The sequence below is a fragment of the Poecilia mexicana genome, unplaced genomic scaffold, assembly GCF_051168715.1.
Source record: "Poecilia mexicana isolate PSO_F unplaced genomic scaffold, ASM5116871v1 scaffold_9, whole genome shotgun sequence".
NCBI classification, from domain to species: domain Eukaryota; kingdom Metazoa; phylum Chordata; class Actinopteri; order Cyprinodontiformes; family Poeciliidae; genus Poecilia; species Poecilia mexicana.
The window spans coordinates 12,140,640-12,153,053 of NW_028263378.1; the positions used below are offsets into that span (position 1 = coordinate 12,140,640).

The 12,414-nt window shown below is 38.8% G+C and overlaps 1 protein-coding gene across 1 annotated transcript; it reads right to left on the bottom strand.

The window, feature by feature from the left end:
- Positions 1 to 48: 48 nt before the first annotated feature.
- rgs7bpa (regulator of G protein signaling 7 binding protein a) lies at positions 49 to 10,715 on the bottom strand. The gene is made up of 6 exons (XM_014982752.2): positions 9,649 to 10,715; positions 7,701 to 7,867; positions 3,610 to 3,740; positions 3,072 to 3,213; positions 1,659 to 1,729; positions 49 to 1,044 (listed from the first exon to the last, which is right to left on the bottom strand). The coding sequence occupies exons 1-6, from the start codon at positions 9,796 to 9,798 to the stop codon at positions 953 to 955; spliced, it is 753 nt and encodes a 250-aa protein (XP_014838238.1). The 5' UTR covers positions 9,799 to 10,715; the 3' UTR covers positions 49 to 952.
- Positions 10,716 to 12,414: the final 1,699 nt, after the last annotated feature.

The window sequence follows — 12,414 nt, forward strand, 5'->3', positions numbered from 1 at the left end:
CCTATGGACATTTTGATGTATTACTTGTAAGACAAGTGTGACACACCATTTAAGTGGTTTCAATAACAAAGTTTTATTAACAATGTAAAATGACCTGTTACAGCTTTTATCACATTCTCCTTTTCCATTATACCTCAGTTAGTACAAGATCCTCCCTCATTTACTACCCCAAAACAGGTTCTCTATGCTAACCACCTCCAGCTTTGAAAATAATTAAGAGCCTTGCGTAAAGAGTATGTGTATGTACAAGTCTAACGTCTTTATAGATAGATATTGTGTGCAAAGAAGTTTTCCTTTGAATAATGTCTCATATATTCCATTTTGAAGCTGGATAGTTTAAGTTGAGTACAGGTTCTTGGTTTATGGAAGACTAAATTAAGTACAGTAAGAACAAAAACAGCAAGAAACAGAAAACAGAGACTGTAATACACAACAACTTTTCTGCACAAACCTGTCATCTAATATTTGACAAAGGCATCCCACCATCTCTGGGCGTTTGGCCTTTGATTCTTCAGATCGCTTTTAGTCATATCACATTATTTCTGACAACACAGACATTTAAATTCCCTTTTTTTGAAACATAAATCCTTACTCCACTCATTCGGGACTGTGGTATTAATCAAACAATGACATTGTTTCATGTAAGCTCACATTCTTTTTTTTTTTTTTTCAAATTAGACAAGCAGCTTATTTATTTACTAAAAAAAAGAGAGAGAAAAAAAAAAGCTTCTGCAAAATATCTTAAAATATATGATTATGGTGTTTTATTTTTATTACATTGCAGTTACAATTCTCCTTTGTATTACAAAATAAAATTATAAAATGGGCAGCCTTTAAAAAAAAGAGAATACATTTGAAAGTGGCAGTAGTAGATCGGTGGGAGACACGAGTGGTGACAGACAGTGGGTGATGGTGTCTTTGTTGTCACCTCCTATGTTAGAAGGTGGGGACTTTAGCTGGTTACCAGACAACAGAGCCCAAAGAAACGCCTTTTCCTCTGTCGGACAAGAGGGTAGGGAGTCAGGTTCAGCAAGCTGCTGTCATCTGGAGAAAAGAACCCATAATTACTTTTTAACAAAGGCAAAATAAATGAACATAAACACATTTAATTGTTACCTAGACTAGTTTATGGATGATAGTCGAAGTGATCATAAATGTCTAGATAATATAACTTAAAAAAAACCCAAAAGTTAAACATTTCATTACAGTTGCATAATCTTGAAGTTGGAATGTTATATTTTGTAGATTGTTATGAATCCTGAGTCATTTCTTATGCTTTATTTTCTGAAACTTACTGTGTATGTTCACTATAGGCTTTATGTCTGGGAACTGAGATGACTGAGAATTAAGGAAATTGATTTTGTGAGGCAGCCCACAGCATCATAGATATGCTCTGGTATATAGTCACACAAACTATACCATGGCTGTATTTGGCATATTTTTGTATGCAATATATAAATATACAACGTATATTTACACACCATATATAAAGTTTTGAATATATCATACCATTTGTATACAGTGTAGGCAAGGAAATCCCAACGTTCTTTACCTATTGGGACTTCTCAAGATCATATGGATAGCATTTTTATTTTTATTTTGTACTGAATAAAACTTGGTGTCCATATGCCTTAAATGAGGCGTACTCTTTCCCTTACCTTGGTTCTTCAGTGGTAAAGGCATTGTCTCCCTGAGTTTACTTAGAAGGTTCTTCATATCTCTCATGTCCCTGTAAAAATACAAAAGTTTGAGTAACTGAAATGTGGAACTTAAAATTGAGTTTGAGCACCGTTTGAATTTGAACGATTCTGGTTCCACTTATGATTCCGGTTCCAAACTATTCTCAATCCCGATTCTATTTAGAGACAGAGTAAAAGAAGTCAGGATGGTTCAAAGGAGCTACATATAACCATTTGTCTGGTTAGAATAGTCTCAACTTCTCAATTTTTACTTTTCATGAACTTCACTAGGAATTATTTCCTTGAACTACTTCCAACTCTATAAATATCACACATATGTACTTGAATATACAGTAAATGTTTTGAATTCTTTTCACAGGGGTGAACTTTTACACATATGTCTCTGATGCTGCAGGTTACTGAGTTCCTGATGATTTTCTGGTGCAGAAAATCAAACAAACAAAAAAGAACAACTTAAAAATACAGAGTCCAAAACTGTGAATGGACTCAGCCAGTCCTGTGCTATAGGCTGGGTAGTCAAAGCTGGAGGAGGAAGCAGCAGCGAAGGAAGTTTGACGCAGTACCTCAAAGACAGACCACTCTATTATTCCAAACCATGTCTCCGTTATCACATTATGGTCGCTCTCTCTCCTTTGCACAACGTATTTTGGCTGCAAATGCTGAATGGGCCAGACTGGACAGCTCTTCTATTAAAGTGAAGCCACGCTCATGTTTTGTTCAATTCTCGAGAGCCAACCCAACTTAAAATAGCCTCCAGTTTTCTTCAGTTTCCTTCAATCACATCAAGTTGAAGTTTTGAACACCTACTCGAAAAATTTGTTGGCAAAAATTGCAATTTTAGTACATTTTGCAGAACATTTTAAATAAAAGATTGTCTTCAGTTTTTATTGTGTATCTTCGGTTGTGGATTTGATTACATTGTTAAAATGAATATTCAACATCCATATTAAACCACCGGACATGCTGTGAAAACATCTGCTGATTCCTCTATGACTATAACTGGACAAAGATTTTAGAGATAGTTTTGAAAAAAATCCAGTGAGCATGAATCACTTCTTTGCAGTATTATAAAGAATATCCTAAAGTCCTTTCGATGAGGCTTTTCATAGGGTAGACTTTATCAGCTTGCTCCTTGTGTAAAACAGGTCTCCCACTAAACAACTTTATATAACGTCTTTGAAAACCTTTTTCTCATTTACATTTAAATTAGTTAAGCATAAAATAAATTTAAAAAAAATCACAGGGCTGCTTTGTATATGTTTTCGAGCATTATTTCTTTACTTTGTGTCTAAATGTGAGGAGAGTTCTGAAGGCCTACGTAAAAAAACATAAAAAGTTCAGGTTGTTCTCAGAAAACATTTTTCAACCTACTTTTCAATGTTTTCTATATCAGTGGCCACCAGCCAACAGAGCTGAGGACAATCAGTGGGTGAAGAAGAGGTGTCCTCCAGGATGGGGATGTCAGAGTCTTCAGTCTTACTGTCGATTCCAGGAGGACAACATGAATCTTTACCTAAAGCACAAAGACAATAAGTTTGATACGATTTATTTAATATCCAAAATGTAAAAAATCTGAAAATGAGAAAGCCGATGAAGAAAAGTTTGCAATCTGATCCCTTATCATTTATCACCTTTAGCTTATATTAACTTCTAGCTAAGTTAAAGGTTAACTAACTAAACCTTCAGTTAAGTTAATGCAACATAAGCTAAAGGTGGTAATTGGTACAAACATAAAAAAAAACTACAAAATTCTCTGATCTGCACACAGCCATTCATTCTGAAATACTAAATAATATATTTGCTTCATACATTAACCAGCAAGGTTTATAGCTGGTTAATTATCTCAAGTTTTTTTTTTTACTTGATTTTATGTTACCCATTAACCACCATGCAGTCTATGTGCATTAACCTTTTCTATGGAGCTGCAGGGATCCCAGCAGGCAGACAGATTTCAGCATCTCTGTGATGTACATCTCCAGACAGCACTGCAGCTGGATGAAAAGCCGGCAGATCTCAGGGTGGATTTCCCCGTCCTCTGGCCTGAAATGGCAAATAGTGAAAGCAAAAAGAACATTATTGGCTACAGCCGACAGTTATGCCATTTTAAAGGTCTTGGATCAATATGTTTATGGGCACTCTATGGTATTCTGTAACATAAAGAAGCAGCAGGGAAAGTCAAAAGCTACATATTGTCATATTTGGAGAGCTGAAAACAGAACATGAGAATATTACGGTGTCATTGCAGAATGTGTAAAGGCTATGCTTAAAGAATTCACGTGTCCTATATCACTCTGGAATGTTAGAGTATTTATCCATCCATATGGATAGGATGTCTCTTATGCATCAAAAGTTAGACAAAATTTATTTTAGAGCAGTAGTTAATATATTTTAAAACATAATAGTAGAGTCTTAATGAGTTCCCTGATGTTCATACTCATCAATAGATGTTGTTTTTTTCTCCTTTATCAATTACTTTGTTTTTTTTGTTTGTTTTTTGAAGAAAGACATTTTTGATGTTTTCCACACCATTTTGAACTCCAATCCATTGCTACTGACAATATGGCTGCCGCTTATTTTATGTCTATCCTGTGTGTAAATGACTGTATCATCAGCATACATTTGAACATCAACATCATTACCAAGCACAGATGAGAGGTTGTTATACAAACTAAATAACAGATGCCTCAAACGTCTCCTTTTGACACCTCAGTAGTGCATTGTCCCGTTAGTGATGCAGCATCATCTAGGAAGACACTGAGAACACCTATCATGGTAGGATTGTAGCAAGGCAGTGATAGCTGTGAACAGTTTGAACCAGGTCAACTTAAAATATTAACTCACAGTAATGTTGGCACACAAAAAGCTTACAGTAAGTTTTTTTGTCTTTGTTCAGGTCTTTGACATGGGTTTTTGTCAGGGTTTGACAATAGATCCAAGGATGTTTAAAAAAAAAAAAAAAGGTTAATGTTATCAGTAGTAAGTAGCCTCCAAAAAAGTTGCAGTATCATCTCTTTTCAGAAGGTGAAACAGCAGGAAATAAAAGTTCTACTCATTTTCAAGGTTTATAGCTGAGAAATATGCTGAAAAAAAAATGTTTTCTGCATTACTCAGCTAATTATTTAATTGTGGGCTTTGAGAAAATGATTATAAAAGTTTGTCGATGTATGTTCTGTCTAGGAGGAACATCTTTATTCAACCATTTCCCATACCTGCTATCTCCTGTGGTCAATGGACAAGAGGTGGAGAAGAAACTGGACAGGATGGCAAGTCTATCACGGGGCAACCAAATATGCATCCTCACTCACTCCTGAGGGCAAGTTAGAAGTGCCAATAATTTTAACGTGCACGTTTTCTTCCTATTTGAAGCAACTGGACTATCTTGAGAATATTCATGTTTGCATGGACAAATGTCTCATAGAAAGATGTTTTCACCTTCCTGCCACAAATCAGCTCCACTGGCCAGTCCTGATTTAAAGTATCCAGTTGATATTAAACCAAGATTAGTGATAATCAATGGCTAAATATGTGAGCATTTGTAAAGCTAAAGCACCAAACCATTAATGAAAGGTTTTATAAATGTTGAAAGATGAGAAATGTAATGATCTAAGAATCAAACAAGCTAAATTTATATTTCTCTAGTAAAATGCTAATTATAGTGCAAGCTCATTAAGGGATTTTACAGACCTAATAATCTGCCAATCACAGACAGGCAAGGATATGGGGTGTATTAGAACAATAAACTTAATACTGGGGCCTTTCCAACATTCATTGGACATTGGCAATGACATTGAACTTCAGACATCCTCTCCTCTCACCCACCACTGGCTGCAATCTTTCCAATTGTTGTTTAAGTAAGTTTGATGGTGCCAAGGCAGCTGGCATCTTACCCCTCAGAGGATCTTAAAATCCCCCTCATCCACTGGCACAAGTATTGAAGGGAACCTCTCATCAAACGAAGCCTTTTCAGCTTTCTGTTACCACTATTTCTCCAGATTTGTTTTAAAGTGTACATTTATAATAAAAATGTACTCTGAGGCAACAAAGAGGAAACTAATTTAAACTGTAACCACTTAGCATTGATGTTTCCAATACTGCATCCATGATATTGTTAGAAAAAAAAAAGATACCAAAGAATTGTATTATAATGACCACTTAGGAGCGAGGAAAATAAGCAGAGCTATTCTTTACAGAAATCACAGAACAAAGAAACAGCCAATAAAATTAAGTCAGAACTAAGCATAAAATGTATTAAAAGCATGGGGTGGGGGGGGGAATCATTGGATTTACACCATTGATAATATCTTCTCAAATATTCATCCAGGGAGCATCCCACTGCCACTCCACTTTGTGCATTAGCCACAGCTAAATGGAAGTGATCGGTTACAGCGTGCTGTGGTGATCGTTTCCTGGAAAAGCTCTTCCGCTTGCAAATTACAGATGATTTTTAAAAGCTGATCTCATGTTCTGTTTTTCCCTCAAACTCAGTGTGTTTAATGGAGTGGGCTAATGCTTGCATGTTTATAGAGCAGAGGCGGCTCAAGATTGTCCTGGGTCCTGACCAGAATTTTAGTCAGGGCCTCGTTTCCACTAAAGCCCGTCATCCACCGGACAACACAGGAGCAATACATTTTTGTTTTAGTTTTTACAAGCTTGATTATTTGTGTGTCAACACCCTTAAATTTTGTGGTTTAATATTAAGTCGGGATGAAAATTAACTTTGCGATAGACTGGCGGCCTGTCCAAGGTGTACACCACCTCTCGCCTGGAACATTAGCTGGAGATAGGCACCAGCAACCCCTTCCGACCCCACTAAGGGACAAGGGTGTCAAGAAAATGGATGGATGGATGGATGGAAAATTAACTTTATAACAAAATGTTTTTGTTTGCCACTCATCTTTTAGCTAAGACGTCCTGACAAGTGTATATTATTACTATTTTTTATTCTTTACACGGGCGTCGTATTAGTTTTACAACCAATATTAAACTTAGATTTTTATTTTTTATTTTTTTTTATCTATTAATGACCTCAGACCTTATTTAACTGGACTTTTAAGTGTTTGTTTGAGTGGCATATCCTTCAGGTCATTCAGACATCTTTTGTTGGATGTTCCAAGGACTGAGCTTACACTATGGGATGGTGGCACCCATGACCGGAAATTAACTTTCTTTTGATTTTTGTGCTACTGCTGAACCAGGGCTTTTCAAAAGCTAACTAAAGATGTATTCACTCAGATAGGCTATTAAGCACAAACCTTTTAAACATTTAGTTTTTTTGTGTTGCCTTTTTAAACGTTATTAATTTATTGTTATGCTTAATTGGATGTTTGCAGCCCCCCATAAATCAATCAATGAAATAATTACAGTATATCTGTTTTTTTTTAACTGCAAATATTTTTCATCTTACTGTTATTGTGGTCTAAAGTAGAAGTGCCAAACCCTGATACTCAGACTTGCATGTTTTTGATGTTTTTGTTGCTGCACACCTGGCTCACATGAATGGGTGATTAACAATTTGAGAAACACTTTTGCATGGAAAACAGAGACAGTCGTAGTGTGTAAAATAAAGAAGCTCCTTGTCTTATGTACATTAAGGTAATGCAGTTTGCAAACTAAAAACAGTATTTCTCTTCAGCTGGCAACTACAGGCTCTACCTAAGTTTTAATAAGTCTTCTGAAATTTTTATCCTGAAATTTTTTAACTGCTTTATATGTGTGTTTAGTTTTTAGAAAACATGACAATAAATTTGATGTTTTCATCTGTAGTCAGTGTGAGATGTCTAGCACATCTACAGGCCAGAGGGACCAAAAGCAGCTGCTTAGTTCAGTTATGCCTTATCCTGTCTCTGTTACAGGAGCTGAGGTAAACGAAACAAGCCTGCCAACAATCTTGACACTTATGCAAACAAGGGGTTTGCTTTGGAGAAAAAAAGTAAACCACTTTCCAAATTCCGACAGTGTGGCAAGTTTGATCGTTTTCAGCACCATGGACAGCAAACTCACCCTGAAATCAAGGAGAGACTCTGGTGTGCCGCCCTTGCCATTTCGCAGCCTTTGGTTCGGGTCTTCAGCATGTCGGCCCGCAAAGTAGGGCAGTCAACAGTGATTTCACCGATGGAGATGACCAGCTCACGGTACAAAGCCACAAGTGTGTTGAATTCTTGGACGATCTGAGTTAAATTGAGACAAAAAGGATAATTAATCTGAGCTTCAAGTGATACATTAAACAGCAGCACATCAGAATGGTGACAAAAAATATGTCCTTGACTACAATCTCGTGTCCAGTGGTTATAACTAATGGGGAGACAGAGGGGACACTTCCTATACCACAAAACCCCTCCATACAGACAGGCAAACCGTCTGTATGGAGGGCAAAGGAAAGAGTGCATAGTTGTTTGCTAAGTTGATCTCTGCATTGTCCTTTTCATGATGTATGCCAGTGAACCTCAACCCTGGTCCTCAGAGCCCACTGCCCAATGTTTTAAATGCCTGTCCACTCCAGCACAGCTGACTCAAATTACCTTTTTTGTATGCCTGCAATTGTTACAGCAGCCTGTTAATCAACAATTCATTTAAGCTAGGTGTGCAGTAGCAGGGAAACACCTAAAACAGGATTGGGGACCTTTGCTGCATCCTCCCAATTACAGGCAGCCACCTCACATCTCCAACCCTAAAATGGATAGATGAGTATATGCAATGGATGGACGGTTATTTTATAAATTTCCAACAGAAGTTTTAAAAGGCAAGCTTAAGTTTGCATGATTTGCATTGGTGGATTTGTATTCCAATATGCCACAATTTGAAAAATATGACTTTGTGACCCCACATTTAGCCATCCGCTCCACCCCAAGCACAGATGTAAAACAACAGCAACTGTAAGCAAATGCTCTTCTGCTCCTTCTTTTTATAAACATCTATTTTCATGACCATGTTACAGCACTGCATTCAGGTCTGGCATAGTTACTACAAGATTTCGGTCCCTTTTTTTGTATATGGGTGCAGATATGCTTTTTATATTGTGATTTTTAAAAAAACATTTCAGCAAGAGGTTATTTCAGAAAAAACTCTGTTTTGTTTGGATAGTATAAACCTTGAAGGTAATGTGCTCGTCACTATTAATCTGAAATCTGCATCAACACTATAAAATTGTGGGAGTGGGGCAGCAAAAGTGACTCATGGACCAGCACCTCCTTGAGAAAACTTGTGCTCCTGTCCTGTCACTGCAGCAGAAAAGTCTGAGATGTTAAACCCGAGTAGCGGTGGAAAACGAAGAGCAACTAAACCCAGCAAGGGGAGCTGCAGTATGCAAACGAAAAAAAAAATGTACAGACTTGTACATCTGCAGTTACAAAGTCAGGAAAACGTGACTGAAGATTTGTGAAGCATCGCCATTAGAACAGCCTATATAGACAAGAGTGAGTGCACCCATATATAATATATATCCTGGGGGGTGAACTCGTGTTTTATTTAATTTGGTTGCCTGAAGAAATAAGATTGGTGAGCGTATTGGGGCACAGGTATTTTTGCTCGTGTTGTACATCCTGCCTGAAAACGAGAAGACTGCATGACGATCGGTGATGTATGGCAAAGGCTTGATCATTTCTGTTAGAACACAAGGCAGATGTGCCATGATTATGAACATCTGCACATATGTTCATGTAATTCAATCAATTCTTTCAAATTCTCAGCAAATCAGCTCCAAATCATAAGCACCTATCTCTTTACCACACTCTAAATGCAAATCACACAGTCCGTCTGCACGCCGAGGTGTTCTGTTTGGCTTAAGTGTAAATGCATACGGCTATTTTTAGGCAGACCTGGGTAAAGTCACTCATTTTTGCGTGCTAGATGCGCAGGATATTCAATTTTCAAACAGCAAAAGAAATCTTGGCACTCTTTTTTTTATTTTTTTTTTTAGCGGCTTGCAGACACTGACGTGCCGCAGACCTACCATTCTGCAGTCGGCCACGGCGCGCTGGGCTTTGCGGGTACTCTCGGTGCTCTCCCTCCGCTGCGGGTCTCGGTACGGAGGCTTGCCGATCTGGAAGATGTTCCCGGCGGATCTGGGGCGGTTTTTGCGCCCATTCGATGCAGAACTCATGCATACACATCCACGATTAAAACAGCCCCAAAACGGAACGATTCTGTCCGATTCCAGCCACAAATATTTCTAATGATTAAAAACTCCTCCACCGCTGTTCCCCTTCTACCTCACCACACTGCACCCTTTACCGTTCACCTTATTCTCTCCTTATAGACTCAGTTCACCTTCGACAACTGAAGCTCGATTTATTCTTATTGCTCTTTGTCGCTACCTTTATTTATTGTAGGAGAGGGAGGGGGGGGGGGGAAAAATCCCAGACGAGCCTAAGGGCGCAGGAAAAGTAGAGGATGAGCGCCTGTGGCTCCTCTCCGCATTGCTTTGACTGCGTCGGGGCTCAAGTCACCTTCACTCCCGCGCCGCTATAAAGGTGTATAACGAGGACTCTTCACACCCGGCTAGGAGTCCAGTTTGCAGAAGCGTCCTTTCTGACGCACAGATGTCAGATCGCATTCACGGATGGTCTCCAAATGCAACCATTTTTTATGATTGCGCGTTTCCATCAAGCACCGGGCGATTAAAAATATTTTCTTCTGTTCTGTGCGGACCAAATAACGCCGTCTGCGTGCGCTGAGAATAAAGTCGCAGCCTACACTTTGAGCTTCTGTGTAGGAGAAAATATGAAACTGATCCCTGGCGTCGGAGTTCCAGTCCGGCTCCGAGTGTCTTCTTCTTCTTCTTCTTCTTCTTTGAGTGCTTCCTGCCAGTCGGGCGGGCCTATCTCTAACCTTGGAGAGGCAGAACGAAGATGAGCACTTGCTACAGGCCTGACGTGGCTCTGTGGTTGGCAACACTGCGCGCCCGTGGGACGGGAATACTAATAGGACCCGTTAATCAGACTCTAGCAAACCTTGAAAATGAAGATTATTGTCCAATCAAAAACGCTGCGAGCTCTGCGAGGACTGAACTTGATCACTATAAACTTTTAAACTGAGCCGAAATTTACTTTTTGTGCTGTGATCTACAGGTGCAACTCTGTAATTTGGAATATCATCAAATGTCACAGAGTTACGCCCTCCATGGGGAGGGCATTGAACAGATGCACATGGCTGCACAGACTGATTGCTCACAGGTTGCTTTATCAGGATACTTTAATGGAAGGTTGAGTGGAAGGAAAAAGGGAGATGAAGATGTGCAGAAGCAACAGGAATAATCAACAAATCTTCAAAAATATGGTGACATAAAACCCATTTAAGGGTAGGTGAGAGTTATTGTACACTATATTAACATTCAAAAGTTGAATTTCCCAAGTTCCAAATCAGAAAAGCAGTAAGAAGGTTCAGTAATGCTGAAATTCTGACTCAGAAAGTCGGAGCTCACCAAGCAACCTCAAGGCTGATTTTCAATTTTACTGCATAACCCCTAACCCCATCTATCTGAAATATAATGAGGGAGGCCAATATAAAGAAATGATTAGCATTACATTTGTATCTCTTGTGATATTTTTTCCAGCTCCTAACTCCGATTCCCAAAACTCTAATATTGCTTCCCGTGGACTCTACTCAGTGACGCACGGGTTACCACACACATGCATACCCATAACACTGGGTAAGACTTCTTTGTTTTCCTCAAATCCCAAACCAGATGTTGGAATCATCTTAGGAAGAAAAGTGTCTGGCTCGTTTACTGTACAAGCATAATAACGGAAAACTGAATGGAGGGATTTTTGGTTGATTTTGGGGAGGTTCTAACTTTGAGTGTGGCATGTATGTGGCAGTGCCACATGCATGGAGAAGTACCATTCTGCAGCCTTGACTTCTCTCTCCAGGTGAATTTACAACAAATCACATCTCACAATTCACATGGTATCATCAGAAACCCTTTTGGATTATTAAGCTACATTGACCAAAATGTTGAGTTGAGCTAAGCTTACTCATATGTCCTAAACATCTTCAGGAAACAAGAGCAAACAGTCCAGTTGCCTTCTACTTACTGTAAGTACTGTAAAGATCACCATATCCTGGATGACAGAGAATCTTCTCCAGTCTGCTTGCGGTGAAGCCTAAACTTGTATCCCCAGGCAACTTACACATATGGTTAAGGTGAAAAAGAGTTATCTTTTTAGGAGGGTGTGACTATTGTTTAGGGAAAGTGTTTCTGTGATAATCTCACTGAATATTGTGAGTATTAATCCAGAGGTTCTGGTGTCTATCCAAGGGGGAGAAAGTTATGAAGAAAGAATTAATACAGCTGGATTGTACGTCAACAAAGTTTCTGCCCCAGAATAATAGATGTTTGTTTCAACCCCACGGCTAGGAGCTTTGCTTCTCTGTTAACACTCACACACAGCAGCAGAAGCATCAACCACACACACACACGCACGCACGCACGCACGCACGCACGCACGCACGCACACACACACACACAGACACACGCAGACTATAGTGTTTTATCACTGTGGATTTCATAGAATGAAACTAACAAATCCTCATACGTCAGCAACTAGGTGACTAGGTGATGAACGATGAGAGACCTGTAGTTACCAAGCCCTGAGTCCTCATTAAATTCGCAATGGAGAGAAGTATTTTTCTGATCTCTTCTCACTTAAACGAACATACTTTTTTTTTTTAAGTTCAACACTATTCACACCTTAAAGTATGTGACCAAAACCATTCA

Bases quoted from the DNA above. Each gene is read 5' to 3' on its own strand.
- rgs7bpa (XM_014982752.2), bottom strand. From the start codon at position 9,798: ATGAGTTCTGCATCGAATGGGCGCAAAAACCGCCCCAGATCCGCCGGG. The intron at 3,214-3,609 runs GTTAATGCACAT...TTTGTGCTTTAG, and splicing joins CCTGCAGCTCCATAGAAAAG to GTAAAGATTCATGTTGTCCT. The intron at 1,045-1,658 runs GTAAGGGAAAGA...TCTTTTCTCCAG, and splicing joins TTTACCACTGAAGAACCAAG to ATGACAGCAGCTTGCTGAAC.